This window comes from Halichoeres trimaculatus, unplaced genomic scaffold (genome assembly GCF_033239565.1).
Source record: "Halichoeres trimaculatus isolate MK-OKI-2021-1 unplaced genomic scaffold, fHalTri1.1 fHalTri1_scaffold_16, whole genome shotgun sequence".
Taxonomy (NCBI): Eukaryota; Metazoa; Chordata; class Actinopteri; order Labriformes; family Labridae; genus Halichoeres; species Halichoeres trimaculatus.
Genome location: NW_027437194.1, coordinates 27,044,163 through 27,065,932, shown reverse-complemented (window position 1 = coordinate 27,065,932; position 21,770 = coordinate 27,044,163). Strand labels below are relative to the sequence as shown.

Genomic DNA, 21,770 nt, shown 5'->3' with positions numbered 1-21,770 from the left:
GTCCAGGTGGATTTTCTTCCTCCTGAGCTGCAGGACCGCCCGGGTCTGACTCGGGGTCCAATACAAAAGGACGTATCCTACACTCTGCCATTTTATTAGTGCTATCAGTGCCTTACGGTGAAGTTTTGGCTAACAGCAAACTCGCTCGGTCTGCCCCATCCAATATGGCGATTTTGTAAATACTGCCATGCTGCAAAAACCGCCCCCTGGCTCTACCCTCTCCGCCCCTCTGATAGAACTGACCAATCAGAGCACAAAGGGCTGTGACATTGCGAGGTTACTGGAGGTCATTCTCCAAACGGAGCGTTTCAACGAGATCTTCAGAATGGCCTAAAATGAGGATATTGAGAACGCTATTGTGGGGCAATGAAGGAAGTAAAGACTTGTACTGAGGGCAGAAATGCTTTAAAGGCATCCTAGTCTAGCATAGTGAAAAGGAGAAACAAGCATGATATGTCCCCTTTAAGTTTCTTTTTTAAGTAAAATTCACTACCGCTTTAATGTCACTGACTTTGTAACAGTTTGCATCTTACTTCATCAATCGTTTAATGCAACATAAGTTTCCTTGAAGAGGTGATCTCATGAGGTGTACAGTGGATCAGCAGCATTCCTCTGTTTCCAGTGTGGAACTTGTGGGTCTGTATTGGCCCCATTTGGATAGAAACCCAGCTCTAGTGGGTCACTTTTGGAGAGGCAATCAACATGCAAACAATGCATAAATAAGCATCATATTCACGCAGTGCTTGTACTCTTTTCTTTTTCAAGCTTCATTAATGGCACCTGTTGAATGTTTTGTTTCAGCACCTACAACACAGCACAAAAGGAGAGAAGTGCTTGTAGAAGAATGTCAAGGCAACCTTCCAGTAGAGTTGAGCCTCTTGCACAGTCTCTGCCAAGTCCCAGTGAAGCTGTTCTGGTGGCTGTAGTGACACCAAACGGCCCATTTAGACACTTGATCTTTGTGTTTTCTTTATTTTGGCAGCTGCCTGGCAACAGGCAGTTAGACTTGCCCAAGGATTCAATCTCAGTTAAATTAACCAAAATTGAAGTGTGACTTTTATGAGTTTCAAAGAGGTGTGTTTGGATTCTGCACCATTACTTTGAAATCTGTGTAGCAAAATGAGTTACTCTCACTTATTCCCACTGAACATGAGTCGGTTAGGGAAAGAAAAATAAACCACTCTCTCCGGAGGTGAATGAGTGTATGCACCGTGTCTGTTTGTATGTGATGATGGAGGTCATTATGTTGTAATGAATGGAGAGCCCCCAGCTCTGTCATTCACCAACTAGGCCACAACTGTAAAGAAGCTACATGCTCCACATTCCTCCACCCTGCTCTTCTCACCTCTCTGCTCGCTCCCTGTCCTCTCCTCTCCTCACACAAACACTGAAACCAAAGTGGAGTGGGTTGTGCTGTTTGTGTTGTGTGAGTCCCAGTGCTCGTGCGTATGCTCGTCCATTGGATGAATGGGCTTGAGTGGCGTGTATAAAAGCAGAGAACCACTGAGAACAGCAAAGGAAACTCTTAAGCTATTCAGATGCTTGAAATTAAAGGCCTTTCAATGGGACATAGCAGTGTTTCTGCACTCCTCAGTCCATTTACTACATGTTGGAGGTGCTATGCTGTTGACAGTTTTACATAGTGTGCTGTTGTGTAGCTGTCCAAGCGGTGGCATCATGGTGTGTTATCCAAGTCTAGGTTATTTGAAATGCCTGTGCTGTTTTTTAAAAAACGAATGAAGCTCATTTTTTTCCAAATGAAAGCAGATTCTTTGTGGACTACAGATTTTCCAAACCATGGGATAATTATTTATTTGGCATCCATTGGTGTATCTATTGTTAGAATTAACTAACATTTGCCCTGCTGACATACAACATCTGAGGCACAAGCAGTTATTCTGCAGTGGTCTGTTCACACTTGAGAGTCTATCAATAAAATGAAGAGTGAGGTTATGTTAACTCTGCTTGGTGAGGTTGGAGCTGGTAGGAAAGCCTTATTTAGCTGTGTTTTTGTGTGAAAGTAACGTGCTGAAAATCCTCTAAATAAAGCCTGAATGCAGACTGATATCAGATTTTTTCGGTGGGAGTCTGTTGATTTGTTTTTTTTGGTCAAGTAAAATATGGCCCCGTCTGAGTGCAGAGGAAAGCGGCAGAGGAGCAGGGAGGGGGTGTTTGGTGTGAGCGCTCTGGGCTTCTGCTGCACAAAATCACTGCTGTAGGGGTAATTTCTGCCCTAAACCTTGTGATAGGACCCAACTTGTTCAGTCCCGGAGTATCACTTTAAGGTTTCACTGGAACACGACTGACTGACTGTAGGTCACTGATCTTGCTTAGAGGCGATACAGTACTTTCACACTGCAGCTCCACATTTTGTTTGATAATGATATCTGATAACACTTTCGTGCATAGCACCTATTGCCCTCTTGTGGCTAACCAGGGTTTGATCAGCAGGTGACTTCTTTAACCCAATGAGAGTGTCAGCAGCTCCTAAGAATGGTTTTTAGCTCATTATTTGATGATGGCTGATCTGATATCACCTTCATCCCTCCCATCTCTGGACTCTTTAATCTCTGAAGTCTGGCTCTAATGTAGATAATGATGACTAAATGTGCTTCAACATGAAGCAGTGCTGGCTTTTAAAGACTGGCTCAAAAATACAATAACTGTTATGTTTCTGTGTCTGGCAGGTGGAAGTCCATTTTGATTAGCAATGTAAAGAAGAAAAAAAGTGTTGGACCAGAAGACTTACAGTAAAGAAAGAGGCTGACCCGATAGAGGGAGAGGCCTGCTGGTCTGCTTTCCCAGGCTATGCATCAGGAAGGTTATATTTTTTACACCATGACCACCGCATAGCCCTTTCCTGGGGAAATCCGAGACAAAAATCGAGAGAGGCTGCTGCAGGGAGGGAGAGTAGAACAGGAAAACTAGCCCTGGGAAGCAGGAGGGGGGAGGTTTGGAGAGGGGGGGTTTGGAGGGGACAGGTTACGGTGGAGCCCACACAGCATGAGCGACAGAGAAAGAAACCGTAGCTTTAGAAAGGGCTTAGTGGAACACACACAGATGGACAGAGAGATGTGAAACACATGTCTGCGGATGCCTCCTCTTGTTTCTTTGACCCTTTGTGCATCATGGTCTTCCAAAAGAAGGTGTCCTGAGTCTCGTCTCTGGAGTATTTTGGCTGTCGAATCAGCTGGAATGCAGAGCTAATGCTGGGTTCCTCGACTCTGCAACCTGCCTCAGCTGTTAATCCGATGTTATGGCTGCTCTTCTATGCCTGTTAAAGAAATAATATTTGACGTTATGGCTGCACAGCTATGCCTGTTTTAACAAACAATATTTCCAGTGTATCATGTTACGAAGAATCTGAGATATGGGACACAAGAGACGATGTTTCATCAGTTTGGAACAAACATTTAACTTCTTATTCACATGCCAAAATATCAAGTGGAAGGATGGGTTAATGCTGTCCAAAGAATATCTTTATGACCACACAATAAACACTACCAGTTAAAAGTTTTAGAACACCCCAGTTTTCAAGGTTTCTTTTCAAATGAAATTCAAGAGATTAAAGTCCAATGAAAAGTTGGAAATAGTACAAAGGTAAGAGGTGATCTGTCAGAGGTTAGAAATAACCCCATCCATTTCAGAATTAAACAAAAGATATTGTTACAGTTTGTATGTCAGACCATCATAACTTTCAAAGAGCTAGGTCCTTCCTGCAGAGAAATTCAAGAGAAAGTGAAAGTGTCAATGAGGCGCTCACAGGACAACAGCTTCAAGCACCGCTCAGTTGTGGTTGCAGTATACAAGTCTCAAGGTGCGATCCCATCTGAACCGTGCAGTACTCAAGCATGAACGCCATCCCCTGCTGGCCAGTACAGCCCGCAGTCACACTACTCCAACATGAGCCAGACTTAAGGCACGCCATCATGAAGTATTTGTTTACATGTAGCATGGTCTCATCAGAGTTCCCACAATGGGGAGCACAGAGAGTGCTGTTACAACTTTTGGGACTTTTTGGCTTAATTTGGTTTGGTCTAACACAGTCCTTTAACACCCCATTTTTGTTCAAAACGACTGTCGAGAGGAGCGTCCATCAAGAATTAAACACTCCCTTGTGACCACTTGCTTGTGCTCGTACATGAAGTGTACCACACCAAAGCAAACCTCTCTGAAGCGTGCCAAAGCAGAGAAAAGCACAGCAGAGTCCTGCACGGGTCCAATTTTCAAGATCCGCCCCGCCCCGACCAGGGGATGTACAAACCCGCACCCGAACCGCAAACCCGCGCATCAGCCCGATTAGTACCGCAACCCGATCCGACCCGTTGAAACACGACCTGCAGCCCGACCCTTAACCTTACTTGAAGTTATCATTTTGACTCATATTGTCTGATAATTGAACGGTTTATCGCCATAGTTCAGATGCCAGTGAGTAAACAACGCACCTGAATGAAGCAACTCTTTCAATAAAAGCCTGACTTCAGCTCCATCATCAACCCTCTGTGATCTTCTCACATACAACTGTAAAATCACTGTTTTTTTACGTTTAATGCTTTTCAACTTTTAATCTCTTAAAAGGACCTTTACATGTGTAATAGTAGACTTACTTTCTGTCCAGACTTAAGTGACGCTCAGCAGGTACGAGCCGTGATCATGTCACAACCATGGATGTATGATAAGAACTGGATAGTGTGGCTATATGGTCACAGCCTTACAACCAGCGTACAACTTACGTTTTTATTTTATTGTTGGGTATTTATTATTATTTTATATTAACTTTGATGTGTCACACTAAAACCCGCGACCTGACCCGCATTTTTTCCACCCAGATCCAAACCCAGGGAAAAAAAAGTTTTTAAAAACCACCTGCAAATCAGCTGTTTTTGCGGGTACCCGACCCAGTGCAGGACTCTGGTGCACAGTAGACTTGTGGTTACATTGGCCAAACAAACTGGACTTTAGGGTTGAAGCGTGCCTGGGCATGGTTCGGATGGCCAGTGTGACCACGCCCTCAGTCTTAACTGAAAAGAGAGGACTTGGAGATGCAGGTTTGACAGGTTGATTTGTGGCCAAAAAGCTACTTCTTAGATGTCAAACAAAGAAAAAGAGGCTTTTCTGTGTCATGAAACACGGACAATGGACTGCTGAAGACTGGAGGAAGGTGTCGGACTGATGTATCAAAATTTGACATCCTTTATCCATTGCACAGGATTTTTTTTTACACTGTGGACGAGGTGAAAGGGTGGTTCCTCAGTGTGTGACATCAACCGTCAAACACAGAGGAGGAAGTGAGATGGTCTGGGGCTGTTTTTTTGGATCCAGGGTTGGTAACTTCTGTAAAGAGAGAGGTACCTTGAACCAAAAACGGCTACCGTGGCATTCTGCACTGCATGCAGTTCTCTCTGGTATACGCTCATCCTATAGCATAATAGCGAGTCAAAACAGAAAACCAAGCTCTGCCAGAACTACCTCAGGAGAAAGATAAGCTTGAAAACAAAGAGCGGCCAGCATGGTCTCCAGACTCAAACCCCATCAAGCTGGTTTGGGATAAAATCAACAGAAGAGTGAGCAGCTGTTAGCTGCCACGCACAGTATCTCTGGGAACTTCTGCAACAGAGTTGAGAAGAACTTTCGAAAGAATATTTCTATTGTAGAAACAATGCCATGAGTGTGTTAAGCTGTTAAATTAGCCAAAGGCAGCTAATTTAATCCATTGAAAGTTTAGTTTAAAGAGGACATATCATGCTGATCCCTGATTTAATACTTACATATAAAATAATAAAGTTGAAAACAAGACCTTACACCCCCTGAATTTTCAAAAAATGAGATATTGTTTTTTTTTCTGATATCCTAGAACGAGATTTGATGCCTCTGAAAATAGGTCATTGCCATTTGCCTGCGAGATTTCGACCGTCGTGACGACACGAGGATCCTTTCTTTTTATTGGAGTAATCTGATAAAGCAGCTCCTCCTCTGTGATGTCAGTTAGTCACACAACCGCCACCGAGGGATACACCCACCAAGAGCCAGGTATCCCCCCTCAGATGCTGGATGCAGGGACTCTGCTCTGCTGAGCAGCTCGGCTTTACATGGTGAATTAGCAGTTAAAACACTGTAGTTTTAGCAGAAGTCGTAATACTTGTGAGACTGGAATATTTGCATGCTTGTTCTGACATGCACTGTGAACCTGGACCACAATAATGCTGCGGTAATAACATAGTGATGAACTGACGGCAGAGGCGATCTTTAGACTACACTTTCAGCATGATGGATAAAACAGACAGAGAAAAGTGAAGGAGCAGGATGGAGCCCTGTTATAGAAATAGTTTATTGGTGAAGTCTGCCTATATTTCCACGTATAAACTATACATGTTACAGTACCGGTTTGACTCACCACACTGAAGCGTCCTGAGATGATCTGTGTCCAGGTGGATTTTCTTCCTCCTGAGCTGCAGAACCGTCCGGGTCTGACTCGGGGTCCAATACAAAAGGACGTATCCTACACTCTGCCATTTTATTACTGCTATCAATGCCTTACGGTGAAGTTTTGGCAAACAGCAAACTCGCTCGGTCTGCTCCATCCAATATGGCGATTTTTTTAAATACTGCCATGCTGCAAAAACCGCCCCCTGGCTCTACCCCCTCCGCTCCTCTGATAGAACTGACCAATCAGAGCACAAAGGGCTGTGACGCTGCGAGGTTACTGGAGGTCATTCTCTAAACGGAGCGTTCAATGAGATCTTCAGAATAGCCTAAAATGAGGATATTGAGAACGCTATTGTGGGGCAATGAAGGAACTAAATGACTTGTACTGAGGGCAGAAATGCTTTACAGGCATCCTAGTCTGGCATAGTGAAAAGGAGAAACAAGCATGATATGTCCACTTTAATAGTTCTGGGTTATTCATTAATTCCATGATTTTTTTTTTTAACTTCAGTTGTTTATTTGTTCTATGCTTTTATTTCAGAGTATCATAACATGTTAATCTGCCCCATTTTCAATCAAAAACTGCAGTAATGTGGGTGTTTCAAAACTGTTGACCTGCAGGGTATCATCATCATTGTAGGCATCATTACAAATCCCATGAACCAATACAAGCTATCAGGTACCTTCAAACACAAAAACTTAAAGGGCAAAGAGGTTTGTTTCCTTCACAGGTCGATGGAGGTCAGAGGTCAGAGTGAAACCCAAACTCATCTATGTGTGCATGATCCCCCCTCAGGTCTTGACCCCACCAAGCTGCGAGACCAACTTTTGGAGTTATGGACCCTGAGAGATATGCAGGCGGTAAGAGTCTCAGTTAAAGCTTGTGTCAGTCCCACACAGTAAATACTGAGTGCATGTTTTTATTAAAGGTAAGACCAGAGCTCTGTGTGTCTGTCAGAGCACTCTACAGGAAGGAGCAGAAACAGCGAGCGCGAGCTTGGACACAGACATGTTTAGATGTGCGCGTGTGTTAATGAGGAAACCAGAGTGTCTGTCAGTAGGAAGGAAGGAATTTGTGTTGCACTGAATGAACTTGAGATCTGTGTGAGGAGGATATTGAGTGGATGACATCTGTTTTGCTAATTAAGATGCGTAAGGCATTCTCACACAGATATTACTTTCTCGTGTAGGAAGAACACAGTTTCCATTCTTTAAAAACTGTGTCACAAGTCTTTGTCTACACTGGGCCCAAAATTTAACTTGTCACTTGCCTTATTTTACCAACAACTCTGAACTTTGTAATGCCTGGCAGAATATAAGAAACAACATAGCGATAGGCTGCAGAGGTTTTCCACATAGGGTCTCTTTTAAATTAACCTCCTTTAAGTAAGATTTACAAGACGATTATGCTGCTTTGTTTCATAAATTATCTTCACCTCTTGACATTTTGGCTATTATGTACATAACTCCCTGTCCTCTTCTCCCCCCTCAGCTACATGCGGCTGCCTTCCTGGGATTTTCAAAGCTGTCCGAGCCCCTGGAGGCCCTGCTAACAATCCTGGAGGGCTGTCCTGGCAAACAGAAGGGCCGGAGCCACACCCTCGGCCACAACATCCTCATGGAATTCCAGATATGGATCAAGGAACATCCTCAGGTAGGAAAGATGCAAGAAAACACCTCGTAAATCTACAGGCTGCAGAGCTCATTCGTGTTCTCCCTTCCTGACCAAGGATACTGAGAAATAGCATTTGGAAAAAAAGTATTTTGGCGCTGATAATCTCTTTTTAAATTGTGGATTATGAACAGACAAATGTATAAATGACTCATTCCAAGATTACTTTCAGATTCCTCACAGTGCCCTTAAGAATAAAACATCACATTTTTGTACGAGCTCCTTTTTTCCTCATCCTTCATGTCTTAATGTCTTAATTGAAAAACATTCTCCTGTCCATATTTTTTTGGTTGTAGTTTGTATTTATGTTTCTCATGATTTCTATCCTTTTTCTAGGTGACTTTAAGCTCATTCTCAGAGCAGCAGCAAAGGTCACTCCAGCAGCGCGCTCTTAGCTTGCTAACAGACGACCACACCAGGTTCGTAGATGGTCTTATAAACATTTACCAGCTGAACTCTCTGGATCCAGACACACTGCGGCTGCACATTATCATACTACAGTCTCTTAACTGCTACAAAGAGGTGAGTGCCTCATCAAGGTGTTAGCATACAGTTTTTGGACAGCTGGGTAAAAGAAAGACTTCATGTTTTGGTTTTGATTTACTCTTTGTGTTTTTTTTTGCAGGCAGCAGCGCTTGGCATTAAACTAAAGATACAGGAGGAGCTGAATATGGAGGAGGTGAGAAAACATTTCATCAGTCTGTGTAACCTTTATGGATGTCTATCTTAGTTACATGTAATGGATGCTCAAAACATCAAATACAAACTTTCTAAATCTCAAAAAAATCTAATTAGCTTCTAAAATTCTGTCTCCGTTCTGCAGATCTGTATTCCTCTAATCCTGCAGAACAAGCTGTCTCTGGCAGAGAACTTTGTAGCAGGTCACAATCATCTTGAACAACGACTGGTCACCTTGCTGGACTCTTGGTGTCATCCACTCTTTAGTGTAGAGCACGTGATGAAGTATGGAGTGTTTAAACATGATGTAACTTGTAGTATGTTCCAGTGATCTTCAGTTTGGGCTCACCTTGGTTTATCTCCACAGAAATTTTCCTCGCCTCACTTTGTCCAAACAGTCCGTGGATCACATCCATCCCAAGCTTCTCACCAAACAGGTTTTCAGGCTTGTGGAGAAATTCAACATTGACCCAGGTATGTGTCTATGACTCGGTTCATGTTAGGTGATTTGAGTTTATCACTCTACAAACAGAAATAACAGTTATCTCATTTTCTGTCACAGGTCTGTATCCCCACGCTCTGCAAAAGAGGAGAAAGGATTCTTTGCGCTTCCTCATGTACAAAAGATTTGTGGATGTAAGTAAAGCAGCTCTGTTTGATTTGACGTGCATAACTAACGCCAGGTGTTCAGACAAGCATCATCATCAGGGATTTACTGTCAGTCAGTAATGAGGATCATAACTATGGGGGGCACAGATGAATGTTCCTATTTGGTCTCTCAATAAAAAAAATCATAACCTCTTTGTCCAACCCGTCCTGCAAAAAAGCTTGTTGATAATTTTAATTTGAGTTTTTGAGAGTGAGAATTGCTTTTTCTTGTTTTGTTTAAAAGACACTGTCTGTGCTTTTACTGCCTTTAAGTAGGAGCAGGAAACAGTGTGAAAGATGAAGTGGACACTACATGACTTTTTGAAATGGTATTTTAGTACATGCAGTCTCAGCCCCTGTTTTGGGGGGCAATTAAAGCAGGTCATTAAAAGGTACATGTATACTTCAAAAACTGTGAGATTTATATAGAGAGAAAACCCCTCGGAAAAGTATTTGGACCTTGACCTCAGGTTAAAGTTAAAGCTTTAGCGTTTGCCAAGTACAATATATATATATATATATATATATATATATATATATATATATGAAATTATTTATTTTTCAATTCTGAAAGGCAGATATCAGGAAAAAAACATAGAAAGGTAATAGAATTACCTCTGCCACTCAGTCTTTCTTTTCTTATTTAAGAATTTACCAAAAAGGTAAAGGAACTAAGTTTAAAATGGGAGAGACAAAGTGTGCAGAACCAACCAAGTATGCAGCATAAAATAGTCTTGAAAGGGAGAAAAGTATGACAAAACCACAATCACACAAAAGCTAATTAGGGTTATATAGGGCCACAAATTCCTTAGATTGTCACCTCCACAAAATCTGTCTGAGTGGACTTGGCATATTTAACCCAGTTACTCCACAGTTTAACAAAAACATCTTTTCGCAGATGTAAACAAAAAGTAACCCTTTCCATGGCATAAATATCATTTACAATTTTAATCCAATCCTGCATTGTAGGGAAGCAACCACCATGTAGTAATGTTTTTTTTACAGGCAGAGGTCAATATGCCAAAAAGGTATTTATCTGCCAAGTACAATATTTTAGATTAATTTAAAAAGCACAGTAGCTATATCTGTAACCTACCGTAATAAGCATTGCAAGGTTTCTGACACACCAAATCAGCTCAGGGGTGATATTTTCCATTTGGTCCATGTTCTTTCATAAAGTAAAAGCTGAACGTAAGTGTATCTGTATGGTTTTGTTTCAGAGTGTAATGTCTTCTTGCTCAGATCTATATTCCAGTTTTAGTGACACATACAGACTTAAAGGTAGGGTCTGCATGAATTTTTGTTACTTGTTAGTAAACACAATGTTCAAACTGGGCTCCTCCCCCTTGGCTCAGTGCCAGCTGCAGCGCACACCCAGTGCCTCCAACCGCGACTATGTAACTCAAGAGAGAGACTCGAGCCGTGCACCTGACTTGACATGTTAGCACAAGCTAATCATGGGTTTTTGACACCTACCTGGTTAGCAGAAAGCTAACTAGCGTCGCCCTTGGAGCTGTTCTCCAAGTGCCTGAAAGAGAGTGAAAGTGGAGCCAAGCTTCACCTACGTTAAGTAAAAAGCTTTCTCTGTTTTCCGTTATGTTTCACTTTGGTTGCTTTTCTTTCTCCGTGCTATGTCCACTATCGTAGCTGCTATGATTAGCTTCCTCCACTCGTGATTAGAGCTGCACGATTTGGGGAAAAGGTGCGATTTGCGATTAGGTGGACAATATTGCGATTGCGATTGTGCTTGCGATTTAATAAAAAAAGTTGTGTCATGATGAGTCTACAGACTTGCTTGGTTATCATGGAGAAAAATCTGAATTGCATGTGCTGACATTGCGATTGCGATTGCGATATTCTCTTTTGCGATTACATAATTGCGTGTGCTGACATTGCGATTGCGATTGCGATTGCGATAATCGTGCAGCCCTACTCGTGATCATCAAAACGCAAAGTCACTTGCCCACTGGGTGTGCTGTGATTGGCTGATGTAACCACGTCTACTCTAGAAACTCCCAGAAACGTCCTGACACACCCATATCATCAACACACAGGCAGAGGAGGGGGATGAGGGTTAACCTCTCTGTAATAATTAATCCACCAGTAGGTACAGCGTTTTTAATCAAAATGATCTCTTTAATGCTAAGGTATAAGTCTTTTTGTACTCTATGAATTTTCAAATTTTCAGTTTTACTAAATAGCTGGGAAAAAAATAGCAAAGCACATTATTTTTGGATTTCAAAATTAGTTATTTAGTTTAATTTTTGACTTCTTTAAAAATTTCACTGTGTTGGCTCAAACTGGGGTGTAAATTTAACACCAGCTCAGTTTAAAATTCCTCTCAATTGTTCAAAATCCTGAAGCGTAGGGAGCTCACTGAGAAAGATCAGTTAAATCAAACCAACCTCATGATGCTGGATGGTTTTCTTGTTTAACAGGCAGTCTAATACATTAGTTAAGCACTGTATATCCCCCTTTTTCACGTTCATAATTCTGCCATTTTAGGCACAAAGCTGGTAAACTAACTCTGTGTAGTTTCAGTTGATCAGGTCAAAGAAGCTCCTGAGCAACAGAGTTTCTCTAATAATGAATCCCTCAATACAACCAGGATTCTTCTTATTATGTTGCAAACACATGATACACAGACAGAACACACATTGTGATTTCATTAACGTGTAGGTTACTGGGAATGGTCTGTGAGTAGTAAAATTGTTTAATTTTCACTGCTTGCACTTTTTTTTTTTTTTTTATTTTAGTCAGTAAATTAAATTATTGACCTGTTTATTTCTGTGTCCCCCACGTTTCAGAAAAGTATGACAGAGGAGAACTGGTGTGACCACGTACAGGTGAGTGTTTCTTTGGTTGCATAAAGAAGTTGAGCAGCACGTTAACAAAAATATCAGTGTGACTACAGGATGTTTCATTTCTGTGTACTCTTATGTGCAGTACGTGGTTGCAGACGACACGGAGCTGCAGATCATGTTGGTAGAGATGTTGCTGAAATACTGCAGTCCTGAGAAAGCCTCTCAGTGGTCCTCGAGATATAACATCCCCAGACATCGACTCCCCAGTGGGCTGTGGGAAACGCAGCAGAGTCCACCGCCTGAACTTCAGTGAGTTTTGCAAATATGCATAAATATATCCTATTATGTAATTTGTGGTATTGCATGCTGTACTTTTTTAAAGAGGGTTAATGCCTGCGGCTGAATGTATAGCCTTTATGTGCAGCCTAAAGTTTTGTCCACTGTCTTCACTTTTCACAGCTGCTCATTGGAACTGAAGTGTGTCTTTGACATTTTTAAATTGATTTAAGAAAACAAACCTCTACATATGTTGCTAAGACACTGAGGTCTGGTATAGTGCAAGGCCAATGAGCTGAAAGCAGCGTCACTAAAGCAGCAGAAATCACAGAACTATCTGTCCATCAGACACCAGCGCTAACAACAGCTGTTGTTGTTATTTTGACATTTCAAGGTTCAAGGTTTTTAATCCTGTTTTGTTTTGTTTTGTTTTTCTTTTCTTTCCTTGTCTCTTCCTCTTTTTTCTGCTTGTCTCATCTCAAATACATGCGTTTCTTGTCTCAGAGAGATGTATCAAACTGATTCAGCACAAGCTGAGGAGTGGGTTCCCTCTCAAGATCACCTTGAAAAGTTCTACCAGGTTCCACTTTCCAAAGACCATGTTTACTTTGTGGACACGCAGGAAGCACTCCAGAGATGTCAAAACATTGTGCTGAAGGTACAAAGACATATACATTTGATTTCATTGAAAGTTTGTGTTCTCCTTGTACTTCATATTTCCATCTCACACTGCCTGTGTCCTCTTTCAGGAGGGAAGTGTGGTAGGAGTTGACATGGAGTGGCAGCCCACGTTTGGCTGTATGTCAGCTCAGAAAGTTGCCCTGATACAGCTTGCAGTCCAGGACCAGGTTTTCTTATTGGACCTCTGTGCCACTGGTTTCTGTCAACACCCGGACACTGTCAGCTTCATCAGGAGCTTGTTTTCAGAGAAACATGTTCTGAAACTGGGTGAGATAAACATTTTACACATGTACAGTTCTTCAGATTATCCTCCTGTCTCTAACGTTCTGTCTTTTTCTCTCAGGTTACGGTATGTCAGGGGATGTCAGGTGTCTCTTGGCCACCTGGGAGCAGTTTTTGAACGAGCCACTGAAGATTAATGGGGGGCTTGATCTTCTGCATGTACACAAGAAGGTGAATAAGTCGAGTTACAGAAGGCTTTGTTGTGCTGAGGAAGAGGACCAGATGACTGTAATTTGGGTTATCATTCCTCAGCCCTAATCTTGTTTGTGTTTAGTTTTGTGGGGAAAACTCAGAGAAGTACTGTATGTGGCTTTATCTCAGTAGTTTGTCTGGGATACATGTAGCCTGACTTAAAGTGGTACTCCGGGATGGAACAAGTTGGGTCCCATCACAAGGTTTAGGGCAGAAATTACCCCTACAGCAGTGATTTTGTGCAGCAGAAGCCCAGAGCGCTCACACCAAACACCCCCTCCCTGCTCCTCTGCCGGTTTCCTCTGCACTCAGACGGGGCCATATTTTAGTTGACCAAAAAAACACAAATAAACGGACTCCCACCGAAAAAATCTGAGATTGGTCTGCATTCACGCTTTATTTAGAGAATTTTCAGCACGTTACTTTCACACAAAAAAACAGCTAAATAAGGCTCTAGTTCTCATCGTGTGTCTTCGTCCTGGCAGACTACCTGCATTTGTTTATATCTGGCACGCCGTGCGTGCTGACTGATACACTAAGCGGCGAGCGTCTCGTAGCCAGCTGTGGCTCTGCAGCGGAGGTAGCGCTGTTTTATGACAAGCCTTATTTAGCGGTGTTTTTGTGGGAAAGTAACGCTCTGAAAATTCTCTAAATAAAGTGTGAATGCAGACTGATATCTGATTTTTTTGGTGGGAGTCCGTTCATTTGGGTCAAGTCAAATATGGCCCCGTCTGAGTGCAGAGGAAACCGGCAGAGGAGCAGGGAGGGGGTGTTTGGTACATGCGCTCTGGGCTTCTGCTGCACAAAAACACTGCTGTAGGGGTAATTTCTGCCCCAAACCTTGTGATAGGACCCAACTTGTTCCATCCTGGAGTATCACTTTAAGCCCTGTCCCCACCAAGCAGTCCGGTTTAGATCCAGACAGTTTGGTACAGGCTGGCTTGGTTAAGCCTCAGCCAACCGTGCCCCCTCGTGGTAGGCGGCGTGTAAGCTGGATGCTAATAACAGCAGTGTACCCCACTAATAAATCCAACAAAGAAGAAAATTGCGACACAGTGAACAAAGAGCAACGATGGAAGACATGCAGCATTCTGTCTTCTTTGTGATTTTCATGTGGCTCTTTGTTACAAAGCACAATCAAGCTTCTTTTCAGAGAAGGCTGTGTGCCACCGGGAGAAATACAATTCAAAGGTGTATTGTATTTAGTGCCATAGATTTTTGTTTTTTTTAGAATAAGAAATTATAATTGCACCCATGATAGCCTGTTTTGGGACAGAACCGTATCAATGCCTTGTACAGATTCAGCGTAGTAACGTGAAGTTGGCTCAAGATGGACCAAAAGAGGTGTTGGTAGGAGAGAAGGGCTCTGCAGAGAAAGGCCTCAGTCAACTGGTGCAACAAGTTCTTGGAAAGCCTCTGGACAAAACGGAGCAGATGTCCAACTGGAAAAAACGGCCTCTGCGCATCAGCCAAATTAGATATGCAGGTAAGGTTTATGCATGCACAGAAAGACAGACAGACAGACAGATGACCACTGGTGTTCTCCCCAGAGGACGTCACAGACTGTTTGCTTCACTTTTCCCCTTTACAAACCAAATAACTCACCCCCTCTTCTCCACCCTCCCTCTGTTTTTCTGATCGTGTTTCAGTGGCAGACGTCTGCTGCCTGTTAGATGTGTACTCTGTCCTCTCAAAGGACCCGGCGTCCTTTGGGCTACCAGCTGACCTGCACAGCATCGTTTCATGTCCACCAGAGAAGAGCCAAGAAAAGAAGCAGAAAGAGGAACAAGCCAAGCAGAATGAAGGGGTACGGGGAGAAAAGTCATGTCAAGACACTGTTGAGTTGATTTCTGAGATGGATATTTTTGATTCTCTGAAGACAGGTTAAGATGGGAGTCAAGTGGTTTTGGAGCAAGAATCCATCTTAAGAGGGGGTATTGTGCTGTCCCTTGTGTTTAAACATGAATATAAAGTATCAATACTGGGTTTCCAGATTAAACGTGTGGAGATTTGAAAACCACTATGAAATCATTTGTTGTAGAAATCCCTGAATTTGTCTGTTAGCTGCTTAAAACGGTCTGTTCGGAAAGTAGAATGAGATGCTCATGAGACTAATGAAATGATGAGGTCATTACATAAGGATCTCCTAACTGGTACACAACATCTCTGGAGAGACAGGCCTCAAACAGCAAAGTTTGCCCAAAGCTGCGCCCTCAACAGGCTGAAAGAGAGCTGGCCAATCAGAGGACAGGGGGTCTGTGGAGTGGAGGGTCTTAAAGAGACCATGGCTTAAAGGTTTCAGCCAGAGTCTTAAAGAGGTGGTTCTTTAACAACAGAGTGGGATTCATTTTTAGCTGTAAATCATCTACAGCAACTATGTGGACACAAGAAGGAGAGTGTAAAGCTTAAAAAGAGCACACTACCCCTCTTTAACACTTGACATGTTTTTTTTTCACTCTAAACACTTTTCCAAACTATGTTTGTACTTTAAGCTACAAACTTTATCAAAAACATCTTCTGGAGCTCTCTGTAGCACAGTTATTTTTTAATTAAAGCTACTTTCCTGCAAATTAAATTAGACAGTGTTTTATTTTTTGGCTTTAATTTATCAAATGTCCTTTGAAAGTTATGTCAGCAGATCAGTGAGCACATTTTCTGTTCTTATTATTATTGATATGCTATTACATTTAACAATACCTCTTTTGTGTAAAAGCCTACAAACATCTAAGTGGCTCAAAAAATGCAGAAAATCCCAAACTGAAGAACTGGGGATTATGCACCCAACCTGCAGGGAGTGATTTTGACCAAGACACTTCAACAGTTCCTCTCATCTCCAGGGGTGCAATTGTAAAGCCCAGCCTGTGCTCTGACCTCCCCTACACTGTGTGCAAGTGAAAAGAAAATCCCCCTGTGGGGATCGGTTAAGTATCACATTATTGTCTCTGTCCATTTAGGAATGTCAGGGAGCTCAAAGGGTCGGTTCCCCCTGCTCTGCAGCAGAAAAAGGCCCCTTGTGTGGCGAGAAGCCTCGGGAAGACGCCCCTCCTCTGCACCCCCAGGAGTTGCGGGTTGTGTGTGACAACATGCTGCAGGGACTTGGGAGGTACCTGCGCTGTTTAGGGGTGGATGTGGTGATGTTGGAGAACAGTGATGATCACAGAAAGGCAGCAAAGGTTGGTTTGGATTCACAAACACACCGTTTTCTTTTTGACAGAGAATCAACAAACTAAAATCTGATCCAAAAGCCCAAAATCTACAGATTAACATAAATAAAAAAGAACATTTTGAGTGTGTCTTCGTTCTAATGTGTTTGTCTTGTTGTGTTTGTTGTATGGCAGCTAGCTCAAGCTGAAGGCCGTGTCATACTCACATGTGGACAACCGTTCCACAGTGTAAGTGCTAACTCATATGAACCATTTTCTTTACATTTTGTTTGTGTGTGTTTCATACACGTTCTCTTGTTGCTGCATACAGTTGCGGTCCCAGGTGGGTGAGGGCCGCTGTCTGGCCTTGGACTGTTCAGAAAAGGCCAAAGACCAGGCTGTCCAAGTCCTCAGACACTTCAATGTCCAACCCACACCAAGTGATATCTTCAGCCGCTGCCAGGTAAAACACAAACAATCAAGCTGTGTTCTTGAAACAAATTCTGACTTCAGTAATGTCACATTTTATCATGTGCACATAAAAAGGGCAGCTAAGAGAGAAATAAGAGAAGCTTTAGTTCCTTAATCAGTGAGAAATGAAAGTAATTGACTGCCAAGGGGACAGTTCTGTGGAATGAACACTGCAGAACTAGTTCCTGAATCATGAGAACAACGCTCGTGGCGTCTGTGGTGTTTTGTGAAATGCGGAGAAAAGGGGAAGAAATGAAAGTATGATAAGCAGGAATGGAAACCTTCTTTTTATTTTCCTGGGAACATTTTGACGTGGGGTGTGGTGGGGGCTTGACATGGTGAACTCTAGCTGCAAAAACAAGGCCTTTAGACGTGGAATGTCACCTCTCTGTTTGAGAAGCTGGTGCGAGAGGTGAATGTATACAAACTTGATATAAGGAGACACTGAAGGGGATTGCGTATTTCATATGGCACTGGAATGTCTCACAGACCCAAGGAGTAGCTGGAGGTTGTGGCTGAGGGGAGAATTGTCTAAGTTACATTGTTTAGTCTCTGCCAAAACTATCAGGGAGAGGGAGGAATGAGGGAGTTCAGTTTTCAAGACTGAAACATGAATTACTACAAGGAAAAAATCATTTTAACCATGAGAGACTAAACAGGGAGTTTGGGATAACTTGACTGAGCAGTGAGCCAACTTTTTAAAGTCCTGATACCAATGAAAACACCTGGGCTTTTGTATCAGGCAAAACAGATGTTGATCTGATCTGTTACCAGAATTAATTGAACATTTTCTGTTCCTTCATACAAGGATGCAACTTGATTTATATTTTGGAAACCTCAGGTTTATCTTTGTCAGAAGACATAGACACAGAAGAGCATAGAACTGAGGTGAATAGACCTGTTCTATGGATCCACCTTTCATCATTGATATCTTTCATAATAACTTATTGAGTCTGTATTGGAAGGATACCAGGATTACTATGGGTAATGCAGCAACTGTACAAGGACACGAATGAAATTTAAATTGCATTGATACTTTTCCTACAATCTTGGTTATTGGATAGTTCTTTACTTTAAAAAAAATGGGTCCTTGTGATGTTGTCAGATGTGCTCTTTTAACCTCTTACATAGATCAGAGCCATAACCTCTTGTATACATGGATGTAGTCCCCCAGTGACATTGGCCCATCTTGTCCTAAAGCTGACTTTTGGAGTCTATGGCCATGATGTGCCAATGCTGAACTCAACTTAACTTTGGTAGTGTGAGGTAAAGAGGTGGGCTTTGAGCCCCCCTTTACTAACAGCTACAGGTTGCTCGTCTGCCAGTTAAGTCAGCTCTATCTCGGGCTGTGCGAACTAGAGCCATTAGAGGACTAAGCTTTTCCGACTCAAGTCATTTTTGAAACGGTCTGTAAAAGTCTTTTTTTTTCTGTAAAAATCAGCTTCTAAGACTTGGTGTATAAGGCTGCACGATATGACCTAAAACCAATATTTCAACTTTTTTTTGGGCTATGTCGCGATGCACGATATACATCTTGATATTCTGATTTGTCCTGTAAATCGCCATATGAAAATTAAATTCAACCGTTTGATGCATAAAATGACACCAGTTTAATGGTTTAAGCAGACACTTTAGTTGGATTTTTAAATCATGCAAAAAGGCGAAAATCTCAATCAAGCTAAGTTAAGCGAATTTCTTATTTCAAAGCAAACTATGTGTAGTTTAGTGCTGCACGATTTGGGAAAAAGGTGCGATTTGCGATTAGGTGGACAATATTGCGATTGCCATTGTGCTTGCGATTTAATAAAAAAAGTTGTGTCATGATGAGTCTACAGACTTGCTTGGTTATCATGGAGAAAAATCGGAATTGCATGTGCTCACATTGCAATTGCAATTGCGATAATCGTGCAGCCCTAGTGTAGTTACATATTTTCAGTTCCAGTGGAATAATTCACTCAGACTTACATATTAATTTTCAGAACATCTACATGACAATTTGTACTTGATGGTTTCTGAGATTTCATACATCTAATGCGCAACGACTAAGGAACTGGGTACCTTTAACATTTGAAACAATGCTCAGTACAATCGGTATCTGTACTTAATGGTACCAATTTTCAGTACTTTTTTGTGTTTATGTGGTAAAAAAATATCCATTGGTTTAATAATGAAATCTCATTTTTTTCAATTTAACATATCTATTCTTAATATATAAGCTGTTCATGTCCAGCATGGAAAATCCCCTACTCTTCCAGTCCCTCACGGTCACAAGGATGCGATTAATCTTTCTTAGTCTTTAATTCTTTAACATTTGGAAGATGAGCCCAAACTACATGAATTTCTCTTGGGGGATGAATAAAGTATTTTTATCTTATCTTATCATTTGGTACCCATCCCTAGCAACGACTGACAGTATATTGAGTTTTTGATAAATCCCCTGCCTCTTTGTGTGTGCATATGGTTTTCAATGCTTCAGCAGCCATCCTTAATCAGTTGCTCCATTTTTAGCACTTCCACATCGGTTTCCATTTCTCGCAGCCGTAGGTTGCAGCTTGCTAGGAACAGGCATTACTGAAGCAAGTCAGGGTCAGACAAGCAGGCAGGATGAAGCAGTGCTGTGTGCGTCAGACTGTCTGAAGCTCCTGCTGTGTGACATGGTGCTGAAAAATCAGAGTAGAAATGCGTGATGACTGCATCGCTGCAGTACGACCCAGTTGCAACTGCAGACCCAGTAGCAGTTGCAGTACGACCCAGTCGATGTAAGAACGACATCAGATTTCTTATCAAGTCTCGGTCTGATGCTTGTTGCTGAGACTCACTGTCACATACCCAGCACCTGACCCTGCAGGTATCTTCTTGGGTGGCTCTTTAAGGGGAACTTGTGGTCTACGATGTTTGTTTGTCTGTTGTGACTGCTCGGAGTGTTTTTGCAGGACCTGTTCCTAACTTGGGTGTTCTCGCCTGTTCCTGGCGGGGGGTCCCAAATGTGTCCAGATGATCAACTGGGTGCATTTGTCTTAGAGTGACAGCGTAAAAATCCAGGACCACCTTGATGCTCCTAAAGTTAGGAAGATGACAGAAACAGACAGACACACACACACACCCACACACAGTCAGGAGCCAAATGGTCATCTAGCGGTCTTATTTACTGCTCATTCACACTTGGAGGTAAAATGGCTTTCATGTGTATTTTATAGCTAAAGGAAGGCTCAGTAGGACTTAAACACCTCTTTTAACACCCATTCGTCTGACAGCATCCATCAAGGCAGAGATCAAACCTGAAAAAACTTTGTCAATTTACAGCTTCCACCTGTATTCCCTTTGATTTGAAATCTGTTACAAAAGATACATTGAAATAGGAGGTGGCCATTTTTTCTTTCTATTACTAACCTTTCAACACTTAAATCTGCTGTTTCAAATATTATTTTTAAGACAAAAATGAAATGTTTTCAGGCCCATCCTCAAATAGTGAAGTATTCCACCGGGACAGTCGTTTTCAAATAGCAAACAGAGGTTGCCACAATTTTGTGTTTCTTACAGGGAGAGTTTCACCCTGGGGGCTGCTCCATGGCCCACCCATGCGAAGTTAACCCCTTTGTTATCTGATTGTAAAGCTCTCTGATTAGCAATGGATGGGTTAGTTTCTCCCCCCCCTTTGTGTCTGCGCTTCTCCTTCATGCACTGATGAATGTCATGAGGAAGTAAAGTAGAGACAGGAGAAGTAAAAGAACACAGAGACAGAGAAAAAGGGGATTAACCATAAACTTGTGTACTTGTGTGTAAAGACTGAGCAGGGAAAGGGTTACTGTTCATTTCAAAGTATCAATAGACCTAACAGAGATTCTAGGAGCAGAGGAATGTGAGTCCAGCATGGAGAGAAAGAGGTGTAGAGGAGTTTCCTTATACAGTAGATTTGCTAACACTGAATAACATGGAGAAAAAAACACTGCAGTTTTTGAGGTTTCAAAACTTTCGATGGCTTATGTCTTATTTGTGAAAGTTGTACTCTAGAGTACAGTCATCTTTTATGTGAGAATGTGAAAATACAAATATTTGGGCTGCACAACAAACAACCGTTTCATCACCATGATAAGAGCATTCGCCATAAACTATCACAACATCTGGGTTCATCATGATGAATGAGGACAGGATTCTCAAATGGTTGTGAAATAATTTTACTGATGCTTCAAAAAGTATGTCTTTATTCTAAGTTTTTGCCTGAAACAGCTGCAAGGGGTTAGTTTTAGAGCAGATGACTGGCAGCAGACTGAAGAAACAGCCTGTCTTTCTTCTTACAGCAAAAAATGCTGCAAAAAAACGCATTTGAATGTCAAAAGAGAGCCGGGTGAGAGTTTTTGTCTGAAAATGTTTCATCAGCATGTACATGACAAGATCAGCACAGTGATAAATGCACTGTACAGCTTTCCATCAAAATTACCACACACCCTAAGCTCCCCTGAGCAGCTTTAACCAGTCTCTTTTCTCACTTCCTGTATT

The 21,770-nt window shown here is 42.1% G+C and overlaps 1 protein-coding gene across 2 annotated transcripts in view; it reads left to right on the top strand.

The window, feature by feature from the left end:
- exd3 (exonuclease 3'-5' domain containing 3) overlaps positions 1-21,770 on the top strand; it is a 69,696-nt gene that overhangs the window by 3,377 nt on the left and 44,549 nt on the right. For both annotated transcript variants that reach the window (XM_074689718.1, XM_074689717.1), the window contains exons 3-19: positions 7,223-7,287; positions 7,919-8,080; positions 8,435-8,620; positions 8,724-8,777; positions 8,922-9,061; positions 9,144-9,250; positions 9,339-9,412; positions 12,232-12,270; positions 12,371-12,537; positions 13,009-13,162; positions 13,254-13,452; positions 13,529-13,638; positions 14,959-15,145; positions 15,309-15,466; positions 16,614-16,832; positions 16,998-17,051; positions 17,134-17,265. In XM_074689718.1, coding sequence (XP_074545819.1) covers positions 7,223-7,287; positions 7,919-8,080; positions 8,435-8,620; positions 8,724-8,777; positions 8,922-9,061; positions 9,144-9,250; positions 9,339-9,412; positions 12,232-12,270; positions 12,371-12,537; positions 13,009-13,162; positions 13,254-13,452; positions 13,529-13,638; positions 14,959-15,145; positions 15,309-15,466; positions 16,614-16,832; positions 16,998-17,051; positions 17,134-17,265 — 2,207 coding nt within the window. The remainder of the gene's footprint in view (positions 1-7,222; positions 7,288-7,918; positions 8,081-8,434; positions 8,621-8,723; positions 8,778-8,921; positions 9,062-9,143; positions 9,251-9,338; positions 9,413-12,231; positions 12,271-12,370; positions 12,538-13,008; positions 13,163-13,253; positions 13,453-13,528; positions 13,639-14,958; positions 15,146-15,308; positions 15,467-16,613; positions 16,833-16,997; positions 17,052-17,133; positions 17,266-21,770) is intronic.